Here is a 22,813-nt window from a genome sequence, read left to right as displayed (position 1 = left end):
AGAGGAGGGAGCTCGGTGCTGGCAGGAGCCAGCAGCCCGTGTTTACTCTGCGGCCCAAGTTGGTGGATCCCACCCTCTTATCTCAGCCGCACCAGGGCAAAGGGCGACACGGGGCCTTGTAAAGCACCCGGCTGCCAGCACCCCGGGGGGACCTGTCCCTGCCTTGGGGACCTGTGGTAGCCCACAGCTCCCCTGCCCCATGGTGGTGCAGGGGAAGCAGACCCCCAGAGGAGAGCAGGGCCACCGTATGGTGCCAGGAAGGCAGCCGGCCCTTCCCCATGGCCCCCACCGGGCTGTTACCAGGGCCCAGCCAAAGCATTCACTGCTTTGTGGTGGCTCTTTGTTGGCCTTGAAAGGGAAAAGCACCCAGACAGGGGCAGCCACCCCCTGCCTTGAGCGCTCCAGCCCTGCCAGGGGGCTGACAAAGGCAGGGGCTGGCCTCCCTCCATGCAGCCCCCTAGTTTGTGCCTTCCTGGCACCAGCAGCGGGGAACGAGGATCAGCCCCAGAGGGACACCGGCAAACATGGTGCCAAGCCTGGGCCGTAGCACCCGGGGAAGAAGAGAAGCAAGAGACGGGCAGCATCACAATAAAAGTACAAACAGGCTTTATTTCAGCACAGAACCCCACAGTCAAAAGCCCCTCCAGGAACCAGGTTGCCCCTGCCCGAGGGAGGAGAGGGCAATGCCAAGATGAGGAGCAAGGGTGGTGGGAGATGGGAAGCTGAGGTGCCAAGGCTGGAGCTCTCCTCCTCACCCAGGGGAGTGTAGGCTCTTCTCCTCCCCCCTAGCCAGACCCAGGCCTGGAGGTCGGTTTTAGAGCACCTGACAGGGGTGCAGGCTGCTGGAAAAGGCTAGAACAAGCTGTAGCAAGTGCAGAAACACACCCAGGGTGACTCTGGACCCCAGCATGGGCAGAGGGGAGAGGCAGCAGCAATGGTGGGAGGAGGGCAGGAGGAGCAGAGGGGCACATGCCACGGGCACAGACTGCAGGACCAACAGTGCCCCAGAAGCAGGCAGCTCTCCCCCGGCCCCATCCTTGCCCTGAACCCTCACGGGTGTCTCCCCACGACCAGGTTGGGGTCAAAGTGGATGAGGGAAACAAGAAAGAGCAAGAGGCGGCAGCTGCTGAACCACTGGAGCCCGTTTATTGCACAGCCGAGCAGGGCACGGCCCCCTCCTCCAGCTGAAGGGACAGAGACCAGAGACTCAAGCGTCTGCCCCAGGCAGTAGCACAGGGCAGGGGACCAGGGCCCTGGGAGCAGGCGGGAGCCCCACCGCATCCCCTCTGCTCCCCACACAGGCCCTGCAGCAGGGGCCAGGACAGGGCTAGGTCCTGGACAGCCCAGGCTGGGTGGATGAGGCAATGGAGGCCATGGGCCATGGCAGAGGACTGTGCCCAGCTCAGCAGGGCACTTCTGCTCCCCTGGCACACTCCAGCCTTCACCCAGCCCTCAGGGAGAGCCTATGCCAGGAGCTAACGGAGCCAAGGGTGCGTGTTGATCCCTCGGGGAAGCAGGGGAAGGGGTGAGAAGAGGAGGCAGTAAATGTGGGAAGGCAGCAACGGGCAGGAGAGCCAGGGCAGCACGGCCATGCCGGTGCTCCAGGCACCACGATGCCTGCACGGGCTGGCCCAGTCCTCTCCCTGCCTCCCGCAAAAGGCAGTCCCCAGCTCCGAGGAGCTGGGGTGCATCTCTGCTGGGCAGCACTGCCCCACGTCACGTCTGTGCCAGTGAGAGCTCCTCCAGGCCTTCCTTTCCCAGCCGGTACCTAGCGAGGTCCTTGCGCGTGACCATGCCCACCACCTGCCGGGAAGGGGACAGGGCACAGCCCCACGCTGGTATGCAGAGCCCAGGTACAAGGGCACATGCCCCCCCTCGCCCCCAGGGTCCCAGCCTGCCCACACACAGCAAGCAGAGACTCACCTCGTTGCGATTGTCCACGACCACCAAGTGCCGCAGTCCCAGGGCTCGGAAGAGCTTGAACACTCGTGGCAGAGACGCCTCCTGCAAGGCAGAACGGGGCCGTGTCACCCCTGCTGGCACCCGCTGCCTATCCATGACCACCGGGATGCCGGGGTGCAGAGGGGTCCCCGACCATTACCTGAGGCACGGTGTAGGGCGAGGGGTTCATGAACTCGCTGAGGTCAATCATGCACTCGCGCTCATCCTGGGAGACGTGGATGGACTGGATGGGGGGGAAGCGTGGGTAGGCATCCCGAAAATCCTTCAGTTTCAGCCGTCGCTGCACCAGGCTAAGGTTGGCTCTTTCTACAAAAACCTTGGGAGGAAAGAGACCATTGGGGTCTGTCCCACAGCACCAACATGCACCAGGGTTAGGGCAATGCACGGGGACAGGGAGGGAAAGAGGGTAGGAGCACAGGGGAGATGCACTATCTGCAGAAGAATAGCCTGTTTCCCATTCGGGGTTTGTGAGCCCAGTGGGGTGCAGGATGATGCTGGGGTAACCCTAACACAGCACAGCAGCCCCCACCATCTCCTTGGGTGAGCAGAGCGTGATGACAGGGACCCCCTGCCAGCCCCTCCTGAGCAAGGCAGGCAGCAAGGGGCCTGAGGCAGCAGTAGGACAGGGGCACCAGGGCTCAGACATGGCCCAAAGAGCCTCCATGCAGCATCACCCACCTTGTGCTTCAGCAGGACTATGAGCTGGGAGCGTAGGATCAAACCCCGCAGTCCTGCCACCTGCAACAGAGCACCGGGCATGAGATGGGGCAAGGGTCCCACACTACAGCCACCCCTTGTGGGGCCAACCCCCAGCTGCATCCTCCTGCAAGCGGTGCCTGGCCCACCTGGGTGGCATCAGGGTTGCTCTCCACCACTGGGAAGCCATTGTGGTTGGAGGAGGTGTCACTGAGGATGTCCACAACCGTGCCCACTCGCTCGATCCTCCGCAGGCAGGTGACAGGAGTGCTCATGACCTCCCTGCAGGGAAGGCTCACTGTGAGACAGCTCCACAGCAACATGTCCCAAACATCCCCCACAACACACACACCTCCACAGCCCTGATGTCTCCTCTGTCCCCAGAACCTGCCAGGGACATGGGGAGGGCATGCACTGCAGGCCACGCTCCCTGCCAGGGAAGGAGCTGAGCTGGTGGCACCAGGGGACAGCACACTCCTGGGACTGAAGTGTGTCACCACCTCCATTTCCAGCTCAGGCCAACAGCAGGGTCCAAAACCTGCTGCCCTAGGAGTGTCCCACAGCCCACTTACCTGGCTGTGAGGGAGTGGGATGTCACCGGGGCCTCCCAGTGCAGGAAGGGCACGCTCTGCAGCTGGATGTGCATGTCATAGAGCCCCTGCAACGAGAGCAGAGCCATCAGAAGCCACCTAGTGACATGCTGAGGGGTACAGCCAAGCATCAGCTCACCTCTGATGAAGCACACGCTTGTCCTGGCCCCCCCACGGCTCCCCGACACCACCAACCCTGACCCACAGCCTCTTGCTCTGTCCTGGTGAGCACACCAGCCCTCACCTCCACGAAGTAGTCTCCCACAATCTTTGCCGTCATTAGCACCAGCATGATGGGGAAGCCATAGGTGACATTGCCTGTTGCCTCCATCATGATGACCGTGAGACTCAGCGTCATCCGCACTATTCCACCTGTGAGGGACACCCAAGGGGTTTGGGGGTTTAGGAGGGCAGGGAAACACAGGATGAGGGGACAGCAGAACACCTGAGGCCCAAGTCTCTGCACAGCGATACAGGACCACCCGCACAGGCAGGGGAGCCTTGGACAAGTCCAGCCCTCACTAGTGCCCCAGCGCTGCCTGTGCTTGGCAGGGTCATTCAGAAACCAACAGCTAGGCTGGGCTTCAGCTGGGGAAGAAGCTGCGCAGGGAAGCAGGGACTGCTTTTTCCCATGCCACCTCCACCCCAATACGATCAGGCGGTGGCCAAGACTGTGCCGTGGGGAACTCACCCAGCTGTGCAGCAGCTCCCATCAGGGCATACTTCCCGGGGTCAGCCCAGATCTGAGCAGAGGAGAGAGAAGGAGCCGAGTCAGCTGCTGGCTGCAAGGCATCCAGTGACAGCGAGCAGCGCCCTGGCCCCCCAAACCCCCCTCCAAAGCGGGAAGGAGCACCTGAGGCTGCCTGCACAGCCCAGCTGCTGGCAGGGCTCTGTCGGGAATTTGGAAAGGCCAGACCCAGCTCAAGAATACATCACATAAGGAGCCCAACCCACTCCAGACTTCTGTACCAAGCTCTTAGCCACCTCCATGCATGCTGCCTGCACATCCCACCTGCCCAGCAGTGAGGGAGGAGGGCTGGGTGCCACCACTCCCACCACCCAGCACCCCTTCCCACCAAGGACGCACCGAGCCTTTGGTCAGGTAGGACAGGGAGATGCCAAAGAGCCTCCCCCAGGCAGCGCCGATCAGCAGGGAGGGGATGAAAACCCCTGCAGACACCGTGAGGCCATAGGTCCAGCAGGCCAGGAAGAAATACATCAGTGTGAACATACCGAGTGTCATGGGATTGTAGGAACCTGAGGTGGAGAAAGAATGGAGCGTCAGTGCCAGTCCCGCAGCCCAAAGGACAGTGCGACAGGCTGTGGCCATGGCAGAGCAGACAGCAGCAGCCCCACAACACACTCCCAGCAGTAAAAGCCCCTCTCATCGGGTCCACTTGCTGCCCTGGCAGCACAAGCCTTTCAAACCAGCTCTTTAAGTTGTTTCTGCCCCCTCAAGGGCCCTGCCAGCCACCCAGTGCCATCCCAAGCCCTCCCGTCCCACCAAGTCCAGCACACGCCTTTCCTCCATCTCATGACCCACAGTGACCCAGCCCCTTCCAGCCCCGTGGTTCCCAGCCTCCTGCAAGGCAGCCTGACGGGATTCAAAGCCCTGAGGGACCACCAGTGCTGGAGGACAAGGTCGGGAGGACAGAGGTGCTGGAGAGCTGGCAGGGGGCCTACCGCCAGCTTTGGGATCAGCTCAGCAGAGCAGGTCCTGCAGACCCTCTCCTGTCCCACAGCTCCCATGGCTGCTCTGGCCGGTCCCAATCCATCCCATGACGAAAGCTGTGCCATCACAGCCAGACCCTGCTGTCTTCAGGACTCAGCCTGCTGCTATTTTAAGATAGTTGAGCAACTCAGTCTAGTTTAAACGAGGACTTTGCAAGCTCTCCTTCACAGGGAGGTCAATGGACCAAAGCCCTGAGCCAGGGAGGGCCCAGCATCGCAGAGAGCAGCCCTGAGACACAGGACAGTCATCACTTGGCTTCAGCTGGCCAAGCTGTACTCTGTGCTGAGGGTCTAGAGATTTGGAGCTGTCTGCTCCCTGCCCACGTGCAGCTGCGCACCAAACTCAGAGCAGCGGGCAGAGGGCATGCCATCATTACTCCAGGTCCAAGGGAAGTGGGAGCCAAATTTCACTTCTCAAGCAAATCCAAACCCCAGGATCCACTTCCTCAACCTGCCCAGAAGGTAAAGTCATTCTGGGGCAAGAGGCCCTGCTAATTAAGAAAACAGCCAGGGATATTCCCAAGACAGACTTCAGAGATCCAGCGAGGGTCAGACATGCTCCCACACAACTCAGAAGTGACAGCTTGCAAATGTGCATAAACAAAACCACGTCCTTGTCCACAGGCTCCTGAGACCACAGCCCTTTGGCTGAGCTCCTAGCTGCCATGAGGCACAGCACCCATTCCTCCTCCTTCCACCACCACAGCAGGAAAGGAGCAGGTACAGTACTTTGCTGGATCCCATCGTGCCCTCATGGGGCCATACCGGTCATCCCCTGTCTTGTCCCCCAAGTGGCCAGGGAACAGGTCAGCCACCTCGTGCAAGCCCAGCCCCACTCTGCTCATGTTCAAGGACCTACTTGCCAGGCACACGGACCTGGAGGGTCATGGAAGAGGTTCACGACGCTCTTCTCAGGTGTGTTGAAGAAGGCAGTGGCCATGGAGTTGTACTCTCCATCAGCGCAGAAAAGCTGAGGGGGAAGAAAAGAGAAGTGGCAGATGTGGGCTGCCCGCAGTGAGGAAGGCTGCCAGGCTGGGGGGGATATGTGCTGGCGAGGCGGCAGCTCTGGGCGGCAAGCACAGCGGCACCACACCAGGGTTGCCAGCTCTGCCTGCGGTGAGGGCACTGACTGCGAGGTCTAGTGCCACAAAACCCAGCACGGTCTCGTCTCCCTGCTCATCCACCAGCCTCCGCCCAGGCTCGGGGTGCCCTCCATGCCGGGGGACTGTTCTCCAGCATCTCCTACCTGCAGAGGATATGCCACCGTGCTCCCGTGAATGGGCTGACAGTCTCTCGAGCAGTAAATCATGACAAACCCCACAGTCGCCGTCACTGCTGCCACCAGCATGGCCTCGACCACCTGGAGGCAGGGCCGGTGGATGTACCTGCGAAGGGAGCAGAGGAGTGAGGGTGGCACCCAGGGGCACGGGCAGGATCACCCGCAGCCTGGCTTGCCACATCACTTTGGGCAGACAGACAGGCTGGCTGCCTCTGCTCCCCACCCAGACCCCACCAGGCTGTCCTGGGCTGGCAAAGGTGGGCTGGGAGGCCAGCAGCTCCAGCTGTGCCCTGCCTCCCCTGCACGGAGTTGGGTACAGCTCCCATGGAAAGGCTGGCATGATCTGCCAGGGGGGGACAGTGCAAGCCCTGAAAGCTGTGGCCTGTGGAAAGCCCAATTGGAGTGATGGCCTGGAAGCTGCTGCAGACCACTCAGTGCTCCATGGCCACAAGTCACCCCTCCCTGAGGCCACGAGGCTGGTCCTGGTGTTTGAAAAGCTGGTGACAAGTATTGACTGTGCCAGACTGGGCTTGGATCCATTCTCTCATTACTCTCAGAAGCACAGAACAGTCAGATCTGTGCAGTGTTTGCACCTCTTTGGGCTCTCAAGTCATTTGAGGGAAGTATTTGGCAGGGCGAGAGCAATGGTGGGATGCTGCAGGTCACAGCCTCGACCACAGGCAGGGAGAGGCACAGCCTCCCAGCTTCCAGGGGCTGCGGTTGCTCACATTAAGTGCAAGATTACAGCCCCTGCTCTGGCTGGGAACACTGCTTCAAGGGAGCACAGAAGGTGCCAACCAACCCATGCCAATCACCTTAACTACCCATGAGCTCTTACCTGATTCGGAACATCGTTAACCAGTAGTTGAGGGCATTGAACAGGGCTCCAAGGATCCCACCTGAGAATGCAAAAGAGGAAAAGCTCAGCACACAGGTCCCAGGCTCTCCTACAGCTGCCTAGGACACAAGGAACCTGTGAAACTCAGGGAGACATCAACAACCCAAGTGTGACCAACAGCCCTGTGACACATGGATGCTGTCTCTGCAGAGACAGCCAGGACCCGATACCAAGAGGAACCCAGCACAAGCAGTGGGATGGGCCAACTCCACGGGACAAAGGCAGCTCATTTGAAAGCAAGGGGCTGCCCACGACTGTGATGCACTGACCCCACTTAAGGACTTTGCGGTACATGGATTAAAGGGGCTCGTTTCTGCTACAGCAGTAAGGGCTGGGCTAGGATCCCGCTCTCACCCCCATGTAAACCCTACAAGCAGCCTCTGATCCAGAGCTTAATGGATTTCCCATTCTCCTTAGGAAACTGGATCCCAAAGCTTTTTAGACCCAGACAGAGAACAGAGGAAATTATTCAGACTAATCAAATTGAAAGAGCAGCACTTTCTTACCAACCACTCCCATACAGATGAAGATAGGAATTTCCTGGATGGTGTATCCCATTTTCTGCAAACAAGCAAGAAATGGGTTTCAGATCTCCTGGCCCATCTGCAGCCCCACAGCGGGTCACTGTCTGCTGGGACAGCACAAGCCTGTGCCAGCAAGCAGCTCCCAGAGCTGCCCCAAAGTCTCCCCTGGATACCCCGCAGCCCCCAGACTCAGCAGTGGCTGCAGAAAAGCCTTCTGCTGGGCTTGGTGGAGCTGGGGTCTGGCCAGACCCCACTGCCTGCTAGGGCAGAGCCTGCCTCAGCCCCTTGGTGATGTCTAAGCGGCCCCAAGCTGCCATGGGCTGCTTCTAACCCCCCCAGCAGAGCCCTGCACAGGGAATATCTGCGCCGTACCTCATTATCGAACCTGCCGAAGTTGATGAGCCCAGGGCTGGAGAGATCCCAAGCATTGCCATGGTAAACGCTCAGGACAGAGTTCAGAGTGAACGTGGAGATCATGGAGGCAAAGAACTAGAAAGAGATGCAGCCCAGAGTCACTGCCAGCTGCCTCCAGCCCTGCTCCCTCACCACATGCCCCCCTGCACTACCCCAAACCATGTGCTCCTGGCACTGAGGCCCTTGCGTAGGGCTTGGTACCCACGATGTGGTGGGGACAAAAGGCCACGTTCCCTGTGGCAGCATCTTGAGCAGCCTACACTGACCAGGGGCTCACTCCTCCATTTGCCTCTCTGTTGCCCCAAGGCACAGCCCCAGGCAGCTCCCTTAGAAAGGGGCTGGCAGCAAGATGGAGCTCAGCCACGTTCAAATTCAGGCCCCAAGGGCCAGGGCACAAAGGAGGAGCTGGGACACTGTTCCCTGGGATGTTATACGTGGCTGCCCAGCTGAGGCAGGGGTGGCAGGAGGCCTGGGGCTGCGGGGCACTGGGAAAAGGCAATGCCTCACACCAGAGCTGGCAGTCCTGCTTTCCAGTACTTACAATTCTCCACGTAAGGAACTGGTTCCAGAAGGAAGCCCCTTCCTCCAAGCTGAAGAGGACACCTCCTGCAAATGCAAGACACAAACACCTTCACAAGGGGCACGTGCCACAGACCCTTGGCTCACAGCACCAGCCAAGGCACCCAAAGTAATCCCAGCCCAAGTGCCCCACACCTCACAGGCTCCAGCAAAGGGACCAGCAAGGCCATCAAGTCAACAGTGACGTACTGATCACAGAAAAGCCCCTTCGCTGCCCTCCTCCATCCCAGGGAGGCAACATTTGGGATCAGAGATCATGATGATCACAGATGATCCCTCTCCTTTCTTCCCAAAACCTGCATGGCGCGGCAGGATAGCTTGGAGCGGGGCTGAGCACTTTGTGGGAGGGCTCCTGCAGTGCCCTAGGGCAGATCCTGGCAGCTGCCTCCATGCAGGTGGGAGCAACCTCCTGACAAGATCCACATGCAGGCACTGCTCAGCATCAGAGAGCCAGGACACGTACCCACAGGGGCACCAAATGCAGCCGAGACACCAGCAGCAGCTCCAGCCGAGACAAAATCCCTCTTTTCTGTGTCTCTGCGGAAGTACTCGAAGATCTGAAACACCAAAATGAAGGCAGGTTTAGGGCTGGCCACAGGCATGAGTTCAAGGGAGACACGGTTTCCATACACAAGCCCAAGCCACCAGTGTGACCCCGAGGAGCAGCCCGGTTTGGGCACAGGAGGGGCATCTGCAGTACAACCATTGGCCCTCAGCACCAACCTTGAAGTCTCGCTTTAAAGACGTGGATCTTCCCTGGGAGATCCCAGCAGCAATCACTGCTCCAGAGTGAATCATAGGTCCTTCCTACAGGCAGGAGAGCAGAGTCAGATCAGAGAGGGAAGAACCCCAGGGACGGTCAGGGATGGTTGAATGCTGCTCACCAGGTCGCAGCCCTGAAGAAGCTGGCCAGGAGGATTTCCCTCTGGGAAACACAGACCTTGCCATTTTCCCCCCTTAAATCCTCATTCTAGCAAGTGTCTCCCATGGCCTGTTCCCACCAGCACTTCCACCAGCTGAGGAGATTAGGGATTCCCTTCCTTCAATCCTAGCAAATCAGAAAGGTCCCAATGGGGCACCCAGGTCCCCCATCTAACATTTGCCGGGACAACCACCGACGGATGTAGGCTGCTGCTCTCCTGCCCCCAGCTGAGCCACGCACAGCCTGGCTCGGTGGCACCGTGTGTCCCGGGGGCTCCCCAAGCCTGGCCACACCAGTCACCTTGGCCAGCAGGCCAGCGAATACAAGTGGGAAGGAAGCCACCACAGGGCCCCCAGTGCACGGCCGGCGAGGGGTGCAGTACGTATGCCAGCAGCGTGTCAGAGAGCCCTCGTGCACATCACCTTCCCAACAGCCAGGCCGCCGACCACCGAGAGGATGACCCCGCAGACTTTGATCACCAGGGTCTGCAAAACAGAGACAAGCACAGCACATCACGTGGGAGGCATGAGGAACACGACTGTGGCAGCCCTGGGGGACACGGACCACATGTGTCACAAACAGGTGGTTTAGGTTAAGTCACTGACCCTAAACCACTTGTTCATGACCGTGACCCTGGGGAGCTTGTGATTCTCAGCCCCCCGTTGTGGCAATGGGGTTGGCCAACCTTCTTTTCAGAGCAAAGAACTGCCCAAAGCTGCTCTCCCGGTGCCAGCTGCGGATCCCAGGGCAGGGGATTTAACCCGCCGGCACCAGCGGGGACAGCACAGCGGGGTGGCCGGGAGCTCATGCCAGCTCCTCTGCCACAGCGCAGGCAAGGACACAACGTGCCCAGGCCAGGCGGAGGGAGCCCCATCGCGGGCAGAACACACACATCCCACCGCCTCCCCCCTCCTACCTTGAGGCGGACAACGTGTGGGATCTTCACACCGTTGAGATAGCATTTGATCTGGGGAATGCCACTGCCAGCTGCGACGGGCTGTGGGGAGCAGGAAGAGCGTGAGTGGCTGCCACGTACAGGATGGGGCCACACCGGCCACCTTACCCCCGTCTCTCAGCACAGGGCACACCACGCACAGCCTCAGAGAGGCTGAGAGATGAGGTCAAAGCCTACCTACAGGCTCTGGAGGAGGGCTTGAAGGAGGTACCCACTGCCCCTAAGGGCAAATGTGCCAAGGAGAAGGAGCTGGCTGGGTTCTTGGGGACCATTAGGCTGTTCCCACCACCATGCCACGGCAAGAGGCCCAGCGCTGCAGAAGGCTCACGCTTGGTGGCCAGGGAAATCAAAAGCAAAGCCACAAGGAAGACACTGCTGACTCAGGGTGGCCCAGTCTCTGACCTGTCCTCCTAAGCATGGCCCCAAGGCACCCCACCAGCCTGCGCTCCGCTGATGCTCCTGAACACCCAACATGGAGATACCAAGCCAGGGCCAAGGCTTGTGAGAGCACCCAAGGCTGAAGCACACCCTCTGCCCCAGGCTGCCAGCGAAGGGCAGCACATCCTGTCAGTCTGATGGCCCTGGAGAACCTCAACAGCAGAGCTGGAGCCAACGTTGAGGAACTGGGGCTACCAAGAGCCAATGTGGCAGAAATACATTTGCTGTTACACAGATGCGCACGTCTTCTGGAGACGTGATCCTGCTTCCCCCACGTAAAGAGCCAGGGCGGGAGGCACAGGGATACCCCAAGCCAGACCAGTTCCAAACTCTTACCTCTATGAAAGCAACAATCATGGAGCCCACCATCACCACGCTGGCGTTCAGGGTAGCCCAGAGTAACAGGGAGAAAGACAGGCCCCCCTTCTCTGTGAATTTGTCAATGTCTGGGGAAGCAGCTCAAGGAAAGGCCAGTATCAGCTGGGTACCATCCCTCCCACCACGATAAGGTGCTGCTAAAATGCTTCTTGGGCTGCAGCAGATCCTGCACAGTTAGGGCAGCCACAGCTGCTGCAAGGATCCACCTCCATGATGGCAGCACCCAGCCCCAGCTCAGCCCCACAGAGCAGCCAGGAGCTTGGCAGCACTTCGGGCAGCAGGGTCCATGCTGCCAAACTCAGGCAAGGAAGCCCTGCCCTCTCCCCCAGCACCCCTCTTGTGACTGCCAGGAGCAGAGATCCCACAGCTCCTGGCCAGCCAGCGGCCATGGCTCCATGGGAGGATACTGCCCTTCACCACCCGGTACTTCAGCCCAGCCAGGTTCTCTACCACAATGTCGATGAAGCAGGCGATGAGGCCGGTGAAGATGCCGATCATGGCACAGATAACCCAGCGCTTGATCTCCACCGTCCGGAAAGCCTGGGGGACCGACAGCCATCAGACCCTGCTGCCACCCAGCCCAGCTCAGCCCCCGCCAGCATCAAGGGGACTCCAACCCACCTGGTCACCTTCCCCAACGTAGCCCTATACCTGGGCGGCTCCAAGGAGAGCTGCTCAGGGAAAAATGATGCTGGCTGAGCCTAGATTGCAAAGCCTGGCTACAATTTACTTATTTCAACCACTGCCCCTGCCCCCTGTGGGATCCCTAACAGTAGACATGCTTTTCCAGCTTGCCTGCCGCCATCAGACCCCTCCTGTTGAGCTTCTTGCTGTGCCACTGACTCCCAAAGCCCCCAGGGCAGGTGCTTCACATGGCTCCAGAAGTCCCTCTGCTCAGGGACCTGCCCCGTGCTGCCCAGCAATGCCAACTCGCACCCAGGCCAGCTCCTGTCTGAACCACCCTGTGCTGGGTCCTTGCTCCCGAGGTTTTATGGCTCATCACAAGCTGATCAGCGCCCGTAAACTCACCCTGGCTCAAGCACTGACTTGAACACAACCTCCTCTGGCATGGAGAAGCCCCCCAAGCAGCTGGGCAGGGAGGGAAGCTTCCCTGGGCCATCCCAGCTGCAGGGACAGAAGGCAGCTGGGTCACAGCAAGACTCACTGTGTGGTTTATCCTCCTCTCCTCCTCCAGGAACAGCTGGTTTTCACTGTTGTCATAGTCCAAGCTCTAGTTCAGGAAAGGAAGATGCTGTTATCATCTAGTACAGGTGAAGAGATGGTCGTGCTTGAGAGGGCTGCCCTCAGACCCTCACCCCTGCCCTTCCACACTCCTGTGTCATTTTCCCCCCCTCGAACCCACTCCTTCCCTGCTGAAACCTCCCTAGCTGGGCAGCCACAAACCCTCACCCACTGCATCCCAGAGAACAGAGCTGAGTTGGGAGGGAGATGGGCACTTACCTCATACTTGAGTGACAGGAGCTTCTCATTGTGGGGGATCTCATTGGGATACTGCCGAGGAAGCTCTGTCTCCTGTGGGACATGATGCACAGGTTAGGACAGCCAGGTCCGACTCCAGCCCTCCCCTCTACCATGTAACTGCTGGTTTAACACTAGCTTTTTATGCTCAGGAGAGGCAGGGAGGACTGCAGAGTGCAAGCTGCCTGGCAGGCTGAGATCTGGGATGATTTTTCCACCAGCTGGTGGATGTATGGGATTTAAGGCAGCTGGAGCAGGCTGTCAGGCATGCACTCCCACCCACCACCTCTACAGCCCAGGGCAGGATGTTTCCCCACAGGCAGGTGCAGGGTTCACCCAGCAGGGCAGCACGCTGCCATGTTGATCCAGCGCTGCCTCCAAGTGGCTCCGTGCCCCGGTGGAGGGCAACCTTTCACCTCAGCAGGAAATTCCTCTGGCTGAAAGCAAGGAGCTATTTCAAGCAAGCCTGTGTTTTTGGGCAGAAACCAACTTCTATTTCCCAAATGCCTGTGACCATGCAAGCTGTTCCCAGCTCCGAATTAGGGCATTTACTGAGGATGCTGGAGGGACCAGCGGCACCCTGTACCCTTCTCCAGCCCCATGTTACAGCTATGGCCAAAGCAGACCCAGCCTGTCCTCCAAGGCACTGGATTAAGGCATGTCCCTTCCCATTTAAGAATTCCACAAGAAACATTTAGCAAAAGTCTTCTCGTTTGCTCTTCCTACAGCTCTTGAGCTGTGGCAGGAGCACCTGGGCAACAAAAGCTTTTCAGGTGTGCATGGGGGAGGCAGGGAATAGCTTGAAGCCTGAGAGTTTTTGCAAGATGCCTCCTCTGCCCCTAGCCCTGTCCCCAGAGCTGAGACGTGTCCCCCTCAGCTGCTGTCACACTGCATGTCCCCTCCCCTGCCTTCACACTGAGCTGGGCAGCGGGCAAGAGAAACAGCTTTAAGCCTTCATGGCAACAAGGAAGAAATCCCACCCCATGCACTTCTGCATTTGCTCCCGTGGGAGGAAGGTCCCTGTGCTGGCAGGCTGGTGCTGCTGCCCAGGAAGGCGCAGGGGACCTCAACATGTGGCGGCTAAGGGGAAGCAGCAAGGGTCAAGGCAGAGCAGCAGGCAGCTGCCCACACCATGAAGGTCACCCAGCCCAGGAGGAAGCACTGGAGCCCTCATAGGATAAGTGGGACGTGAAGGGGGGGAACAAATGCAGCCGTTAATGCTGTTAGTGGAAGAAGGGAAGGGGTCTTGGTAACAGTGGGCTCCCTCCTGTGCCACTCACCAGCTCATGGACATCCTCATTGAGGTCCACATTGCTCAGCTGCCCGATGCGCAGGAAGGAGGAAGAAGTGAGCTGAGGAGAGAAGGGAAAATGGGGTCAACTTCTGAACATGCTGCAAGCCTTAGTAGAAAGAAGAGGCAGGCACACAGGTGCTTGTCCTCTGCCCTCCTCGTCGCGCTCTGCCTGCCCACCGCCACAGCCCCCTGAAGCACAGCACCCACAGAGGGCTGCTCATGGAGGACACGCTGAGGAGGTGGGACCCGCCACCTCAGAGGGAACACAAGGCAGCAGCAGCCTGCCCATGGCTCAGCCAAGCTGCTCCAACCTCTTAGCTGGCAGAGCCGGCTCACCCAGGGAAGGGGCCAACCAGCAGCAGCTCATCCAGGACTGGCAGTTGGCAGCCCTGAGAGCTGGGAGAGTCACCAACAGCCTCCGGCCGACGAGCGTGGTACCCCCACACAGCAGCCATGCAGCCAGCAGACCTGTGCCCAACAGCACATTGATGTTTCCCCAGAGCTGGGGAGGGACCAAACCCCCAACACAAAGTGCCATCTCCACAGTCACAAGGACACCAAGAGGCACCAGCGCCATCCCTCAGCTTGTGCACCCAGCCAGCAGTAAGGGATGGCAGAGGGCACGTTTGGCTTTGCCACCGGCTCCCCGGGAGCAGCTCCCAGCCAGGGAGCTGAGCACATCGGTGTGTTTGTCCCCCTCCGAGCAGCCGGGACCGGAGCGATGGCTGGGCTGGCTGCCAGCCAGCGCACACAAGAGGAAGCAGGGCATGATGCTCCCATGCAGCCTTGGGGATGCTGGCTTCCGAGCCAGCCCCAGCGCGATGCCGGGAAGGAGCACTTGTGTCTCCCTCTGGGGAGCAGGTTCTCCTTTCACTGGTGACCGCTCAGGCTTGTTACCGGCAGTGTGATTGTGTAATGTGGGAGTCTTTGGGTTATTTGGGGCATCTCCCATCTCCTGGCCGATGCAGGCAAGGGTTTGGTCTGCAGCCGAGCCAGCTGCCAGCTGGGCAGTGCCGCGAGGGGACTGGGCAGAAGCAGGCAAGCTGCCGTCACCTCTCCACTGTTGTGAAACACAGAGATGTACAAGGGTGCAAGCAGCATTGTCTCCAAGCACAGCCCAAATACCATTTCTCAACATTAAGATCTTCTGCTCCACAGCCTCACCCCTCCCCAGATGCCAGGATAAAGGACTGGAGAATAAAAGAGGGATGGTGAGCAGCAGCAGGGCCCTGGCGTGTCAGTCCCTCTCTGCCCACAAGCCGGCAGATCCCAGATCAAGACCCTGCTCCTTTAATCCCCACCGATCCCGTCTGGAACAAGCAGGCCAGGGCAGCCAGGAGCCACACACGTCACTGCAGACAAAGAATATCCCTTTGTGCTTGCAGCCTGACCTATTTTTCCGATTTCTCTGTCTGCTCCACGTTCCCATTTACTCCCTGACCTGCAGCCGGGCTTTGCCTCTATCCCTCCTCGGCGCCTGTTTGTCCCCAGCAGCCTGAGCCCGCAGCAGGGGCTGAGCACAGAGCGCTCCATGCAGCCGTTTTCGGACACTGGTTTGGCAAGACCAGTCTGGGCTTTGGTTCTGGTCCATGATGGCTCCACTATCTCCATGGAAAGGATCCAGGTAGAGCCCTTTCCCAGCAGTCAGAGCAGACCACCATGGGCACCTATGAGCCAGGGACACCCAACGCTGTCACTTCCCTGTGGGTACACGGATGGGAAATTCCACAGTCACAAGCTGGAGGCAGGAACTGCCTGTTCCAGTGCCCACTGGTGCCCAGCTGTGCTGGTGGCAGGCGGAGGTCCCAGCCGGGCCCCTGCCACCTTGGGGTGGGGGGAAGGACACAGTCCTTGCCCTGAAACCCTGGGAGGGACAAAGCTGAGACCTTGCAAGGGAACCCATCTCCACTGGCTTCAGAGAGGACAAAGATTTAAGGCTCCCATCAGATGCCACACATCTAGGGCAAGATCGAGGCAGTGAGGTGGAAACAGCCACTCATGCAACATCCCCTGCTCACGCCGGAGCTCAGACCTTCAGGCACGACCAGCCCTTCAGGGAAATTCTCCTTCTGCTAGCCATGGGAGTTTGCCGAAATATTAAACATGGCTGAACTGGTGACACTCCTCCCTATGGAGCAAGCAGCTAGGGCAGAGCAGCTCTGCTCCCAGCGGGTCAGGCAGCAGCAGGGCCAAAGCACAGATGGAGGGAAAGGAGCTGCAGTTGAACCTGAACTTTGTTAGACAAGGAGTGTGATTTTGATATGCAGCCCCTACCCACTAAATCCTGGCATCCCTCTGGCATCCAGGCAGGCCAAGCCGCTCTGTGAGCGGAGAGTTGGCTCCCAAACCACCTGGCACAGGGATCACATGCTGGGAGGACAGAAAAAAGTTACTTCCATCAGCACTCAATTTTTGTAAGAGAGACAGGGCATATTCAGGCAGCCAGGAGCCAAGACAGAAGGTTATTTGTGCACGGCTCAGATTCACTGAGCACACGGACAGCACCACCCTCCTTTGGATGCTTTTCAAACTCAGGCCAAGGCAGCTGCTGATCCCGGGTACGTATGATGTCGGTGTGACCACGGTACAGTTATCTCCACATAACAACATGCACTGTTGCCAAAAGCCAGAGGATGCAGGCGGGTTAACAGCTCTTCTGTCCCAGGAGAGGCTCGTGGGCCAGCTGAGCCTGCCTCCGACAGCGGTACATGAACAATGATGGCACCCAGCCCTCGGCACTCACCCTGTTTGGGTGGCAAAGCCAATTCCTTACCCATTTTGAGCCCTGCAAAGAGCTGTCTGGAGCCTTGGTCTGGACCAAAACTGCTTAACGTCTTTACCAGTGGGGCAGCTGGTACACTGACAGGCAGGGCTGCTCCTCAGAAGGAGCCCACCAGGCTGCAGGGAAGCCCCTGAAGATGAGCAGAGGCAAACACAAAGCCCTGCACCGGGGATGGATGTGCCCCAGTGGCTAGAAAGCAGTTTTGCTGAAAAAAGCCTTGCAGCATGTTGGTGAATAAGTTGAAGAGGTGGCACAAACCTGCAGTGGAGGTGGTTGACCACCTCCTGGGTGGTGCAAGACCACAGCCAGGAGGTCCAGGGAAGGGATCCCATGCCTCTGCATAGTACCTGAGATAGCACACCTGGGACCTGGTGTCCAGTTTGGGCTCCCTGGGACAAGAAAGGCATGGAGATGCAGGAGTGAGTCCAGTAAGACAGTCAGGAGCCGGAGCATGTGGCAAGACATATGAGGAGAAGCTGGTGCTTCTCAGGAAGATCTTCTGGCCATCTCTGGACACCTAACAAGAGGCTGCAGAGAAGATGGAGTCAGACTTTCCTCAAACATTGATGGGACAAGAAGCAATGGAAAAGCTGCAACAAGGGAACATCTGCTTAGACGTCAGAGACAAATGTTCACCCCGAGGGTGGTGACACACTGAACCTGGGGCCAGAGAGGGCGCAGAGCCTTTGTCCTTGGAGATACCCAAACCTCCACTGGATGTGGCCCTGAGTGACTTGGTCTGAGGGATCCATTCTTAGTAGGAGCTGGGCTAGAGACCTCCTGAGGCTCTTTTCCCCGTCATCACGCTGCCACCTACTCCAGCACTGCTCTGAGATGGGCAAGAGCAAATTCAGGATCAATCTCAACAAGAAAAAAATCTGGCAAAAGACCTCAACTGCCATCTTCTACTCATGCCCCAGAAGGATCATCTCCGAGGTCGGGCAGTGGCAGCTGAATGTAGATACCAGCACCAGCCCAGAGCATCACAGGTTGGGGTGGGAGACAGCAGCACTGCTGCCAGCACCCCCGTTTAGCCAGCGAGACAAGAAGCCACCCTGCTGTATGTGATGCCACAGCAGTATTTCAGGTCCAAGCACAGCAGTCAAAGAGCAGTCCCTGTTTGTGAATAGCAGAATAACTTCCACTGAGGCCAAAACGCTGCAGAACCAACCCAGGCTGTGTGCACAGTGACCCAGCAGTGCCTCCCAAACATCACCCTGAAGAGCTGGAAATAGGGAACATCTGACTCTGCTCCACAGTCCACTTCCACAGGGATGAGGCAGCTCCCTGCGGCACATCACCCACCCCCTGTGGTCTGGCATGAAGACCCCCCCATACACGGCCCCTTATCACTGTTCCGTTGCTCATTAACAAACTGGAAGCACGTGTCTTTGTTATCACTGAGACAATGCGCGGTGCAGACCACATCAGAAGCCCACAGCAGTACTGCAGAAGCAGCAGGGGGGGAAGGAGGAGGATTTCCAGCCCTCAGGGTTCCCTTGGCTCCAGTGTGCTCTGCTAAGGAGCCCCCGGTACCTGCTTGGGTGGGAAGGATGACTCGAGGCTGTGTCACTGGGTGGCTCACCAGCTATGGAAGCCCTGTCACTGGCTATGGCAGCATGTGGGGGAAGAGGAACTGCAGGGCTTTTGAAATCCCCTTCCTCCACCACACAACCACAGCTGCGATGGGCTTCCAACCAACACAGCCACCATCCCCAAAACACCATGGCAGGAGAGAACAAGGCTCCTCACCTCCAGGCCCATAAGTGGGGAGAAAACATCCAGACTCTCCCCATGGTGTCACCACTCAGCTGTGATTTTGCTTCCAGCCTCCCTCTGACACTCAAGGGCACAGCTGCTCCTTGTCCCTCACCTGCGCAAGGCTGGGAGATGCTATTGTTTCCCTGACCCACCTGCCTTTCTCCAGATACCTTGTCCCCTCTGCAGAGGAGCAGTGTGAGGTTAAAGCATCGCCACAGTCCCCAACAGCACGGGCACGCAGCAGAAGGGACTGGACTTGCAAAACCCCTCTGCTTGGGGAAGCTCCTGACACCGCTCAAGGGCAGTGGCTTCTCAGGGAGGCCAGCTCCAGGCTCCAGCAGCAGGCAGGCAGGGACAGGCAGCCTCTCTGCTAGCACGCAGGGGATGTGCAATGTGCAGTCCACCCACCAGGAATCAGGGCTCATGCAGAAGACTTCTTTTTCTCCCTCCCCCCCGCCAAGGTTTTCCGATTGCAGCAAACACGGCAGCCCTCTGGCATCACCACCGGGTCGCACGGGCTGCACTTCACACCCCATTACTTGAAGTAAAAGAAAACAAGAGCAGTAACTCCAGAGAGGCAGAACAAACACAGAGGAGGATAAGCCACCCAGCAGCAGCAGCCTGGTCCACATTTTGGTGGCCCCCTGCCCACATCTCCTATTCCAGGCACCCTCTGGAGCAGGAGCATTATGCCAAGTCCAAAGTCAAGGCATTTTAGCACAAACACCAAGTATATCTTCAATGGGTAGCGAAGGAGAACTGTTTTTTGAAAAATGCCTAATGATGGAAATTGGCTGCTCTTACTAAAATCATCCACCCACTTCTCAGCCCAAGAACCAACATGCACAGCTCAAGAAAGTGGGAAAGGGGCAACCCACAGTAGGCACAATGATCAGGCATACAGGCAACGTCTTGCTTCTTGATATACTTGAGGCACTAGAAAGTCTCAGTGAGAAGATGAAGACTCAGACAGCTCTAAAGCAGCACTCAGCTGGCCCCAAAACCAGAGGGGACCTCAGGCACAGCCCTGTAGCATCCCCTCTATGGTCACAGGCATGTTTAGCCAGCCCCTCCTCACCTCTCACCCACAAGTATTCAACCGCAGTCAGATAGGGAACTAGAGACCTGTTTCGTTTTGTCACTTTAAGACGGCTTTCATTTCCATTGAACAAGCACACAAGAACGGGAAGAAGCTCCACTGGGGACAACCCAGGTTTAAGTCTCCTGTGAGCTAAGCAGCTCCAGTCTCTCTCTGCCCAAGCTGTCCTGCCTTCCTGCTTCAACCTGCATGACTACACAGCATCTAGGTCAAAGGACCTTCCGAAGGAGAGAGGCAGCTGCCCTATGCCGAAAGGCAACCCCAGCGCTACAGTGGCAACCCAGCTGCCACTGCCAGGTCAGTGCCACTGCCAGAGGCATGTGTGGTCTGGGCAGCCACGGGTTCAGAGCTCTGGCAAGGTACCTGCTCTCCTCCTTTGCTAAGGAAAATGCCACATAGTGCCTATGCCACCAGCTGGGACCTGAGCTGTCCACGCTGTGAAGGGACACAGTGACAATAAATCAGATTGGCAGGGCTGGATATCCACCACCACTGCCCGGGCTGTAGAGGGGGCTCAGGAATTTCTTCCAAGCCACCAGGAAAAGCCTTTCCTAACTGACTCACAGCCACGAGATCTGGTTAATCCCTATTTTAACACCCTGCAGACCTGCAGAATTCACCACGTGGTCAATAAAGACAACCCGTGCTGTAAACACACAGGGTCCCATTAGACTGACTAGGAAGATTTTATTATTTTATTTTATTTTTTTACACCAGAACAGCTGCAGTGGTGCAGGTGACTCCTTCTAGGCGCCATACCCCACTGCCACAGCGCAATGCTATATGCTTCCAGCCTAACGAACCCTGTCTTTCCTTCTAATTAGCCTGTTGCTCTGACTTGCCCAGGAGCAGAGCAGCACAGAATCATGCTCGGTGAGATGTCCCTGCTAACAGCTGCCAAAAGCTGGCACTGCTCCTCCCTGTCTAAACTCAGGTCTCCCAGCAAACTCTTCACAAGAAATTCGAAGACATCACCCAGAGACAGCCCCTATCCCACCTGGTACTGGCACAGAAACACCCCATGGATCCAGCCTGACATCCCACCCAGCCCATGGCCCTCGCCCGGCACAGCCTACCCTGCTGCAGCTTCGCTCTGTAACAGGCACCAAGTGCCTCAGCCAGAGCCATGCCGTGCTTCAGCTAACCACACATGTGCGGGCAAGACTGCTGGGCAGACTGCCTGAGCCAGGTACACCGGAGAGAAATTTCTCTTCAGTTAATTACCCAAAAATAATTTGCAAGAAAGAATTGGCCTCCCCGTGTTTGTAACACGGCCCACCCTGGACTTGCTTTTTGGCAGCGCAGCTCCATACGTACCGCGTGACATCCACCACCGCGCCAGCGCTGGGTGCTCTTGTGTTTGAGCTTGACACATTGGTTTGGGCTGCAGCAGCATGCCAGGCAACGGGCTCTCTCACAGAATGAGATTTTTCATAGAAATGAAGAGGGCAGCTGCAGCAGAGCAGCACCCTGCACCTACCAGCACAGAGTCCCACTGGCTGGGGCTCGGCTGCACCCACAGCAGGGCAGTGGGCAGTAGCTGGCCCCGCAGAGCTGCCGCAGGGTTCTGGCAGGGCACTGGCACCCCGTGCTGGCAGCTGGCCATGGCAGGACTGCCCCAGCACTCGGCAGGGTGGGCAGCGAGTCAGTCCCCACACTCAGTTTTTTCCCTGAGTGACCCCAGAGCCCCACGGCACGGCCGTGGCTCCCTCCTGGCTTCTTCCCACGCACTGTTTTCCTCTGCTGGAAAGCTGCTCCCTTCTGGACCCTGCCACGTTCTGTTTTCCCCAGCCTGGGGGAGCCCAGAGGGACCCTGACCTCCCCCGGGGGCTGCTCAGGGAGCAGAGCCCCGACACCCCGCAGCTCCCTACCGGCAGCCCTCGCCCAGCCCCGGGGCAATAAGCCCGGTTCAACGCTACAGCAGAGGGGAACACGGACACGGCCCCGAGCCCCGGCCCCCCCTCCGGCAGCCTCTCAGCGCAGGGAGGCCGGGGACCCTCCCGCGGTGCCGGTACTCACCCGCCAGCCGCCGCCCCGGGGCTGGTACCGTTGAGCAACGGGGTGGTCTCCAGGTTCTGCTTTCCCCGGCCGACCCCCCGGGGGGCTGCTCAGGGGGTAGAGCCCCGACACCCCGCAGCTCCCTACCGGCAGCCCTCGCCCAGCCCCGGTGCAATGAGCCCGGTTCAACGCTACAGCAGAGGGGGACGCGGACACGGCCCCGAGCCCCGACGCAGGGAGGCCGGGGCAGACCACCCTCCCCCCCGGTGCCGGTACCCACCTGCCGGCCACCGGCCGCCAGCCCAGGGCCGGTACCGTTGAGCAACGGGGTGGTCTCGTCCGCACGCCCGTCCTCGTCGTCGTCGTCGCGGTCGCGGCCGGACCAGGACACCTTCTTGGCGACGTTGGCCATGCGGGGCGGCGGCGCAGCCTGCCCGGCCCTGCCTCACCGGCCGGTCATGTGACCGCGTGCCGCGCCCTCACGTGAGCGCTACGGCGGCCGGCGGGGGCCGCGCCGCCCCGGGGCACCATGGGAGCTGTAGTCCCGCCCGCGCCCCCCCATCCCCGCCGAGCCCTCTCCTCGGGACAGCGGCCGCGACCCGGCCCCGGCTCCATCCCCGTTCCGCAGCCGGCGCCGGGGATGTGGCCTGCCGCGGCGGGGAGAGAGGCGGCGGCGGCCCGGGAGGCCGCAGGGCTGCGGTGAGGCCTTGCCCCGCGGCGGGCCCGGGCGCGGCTTGCGGCTGGCAGCCCTGGCAGCGAGGCCCCCCGGCCCGGGGAGCCCGGGGAGCGGGCGGAGCCGGCGCTGCTGCCGCTCTCCTGGCAGGGAGCTGCACCGGGCAGCCGTGTGGGAGCGTGTGTGTGCTTTGCCTCAGCCCCCAGCCACAGCTCGACCCGAAGGTTTGCGCTGGCCAAGGGCCAGGCACTGGGGCACTGCTGGCTCACCCCGGTCACGGGCTTTTCCGAGCTACAACTTCCCCCTCGGGGTGACTCAGTGGCAGATGCTGGCGGTGGCGGGGGACAGGCAGGGGACAGGC

General features: G+C 59.3%; 1 protein-coding gene across 2 annotated transcripts; it reads right to left on the bottom strand.

Moving 5' to 3' along the window:
- Positions 1-589: 589 nt before the first annotated feature.
- CLCN7 (chloride voltage-gated channel 7) lies at positions 590-22,207 on the bottom strand. 2 transcript variants are annotated; one of them, XM_080384505.1, is made up of 25 exons: positions 22,060-22,207; positions 14,126-14,197; positions 12,828-12,899; positions 12,532-12,597; positions 11,774-11,906; positions 11,325-11,434; positions 10,512-10,592; positions 10,018-10,080; positions 9,397-9,480; positions 9,137-9,230; positions 8,636-8,700; positions 8,053-8,169; positions 7,663-7,717; positions 7,097-7,157; positions 6,226-6,364; positions 5,856-5,949; positions 4,336-4,505; positions 3,940-3,991; positions 3,493-3,620; positions 3,231-3,316; positions 2,808-2,940; positions 2,641-2,700; positions 2,102-2,278; positions 1,924-2,004; positions 590-1,803 (listed from the first exon to the last, which is right to left on the bottom strand). In XM_080384505.1, the coding sequence occupies exons 1-25, from the start codon at positions 22,189-22,191 to the stop codon at positions 1,717-1,719; spliced, it is 2,412 nt and encodes an 803-aa protein (XP_080240631.1). In that variant the 5' UTR covers positions 22,192-22,207; the 3' UTR covers positions 590-1,716. The 2 variants fall into 2 exon arrangements, with proteins under 2 accessions (XP_080240631.1, XP_080240632.1); XM_080384506.1 differs by lacking the exons at positions 12,828-12,899; positions 14,126-14,197; positions 22,060-22,207 and having other exon boundaries at positions 12,396-12,537.
- Positions 22,208-22,813: the final 606 nt, after the last annotated feature.

Source organism: Falco punctatus, assembly GCF_963210335.1.
Source record: "Falco punctatus genome assembly, chromosome: 4".
Lineage (NCBI taxonomy): Eukaryota > Metazoa > Chordata > Aves > Falconiformes > Falconidae > Falco > Falco punctatus.
This window is presented reverse-complemented; position numbering and strand designations above follow the sequence as displayed.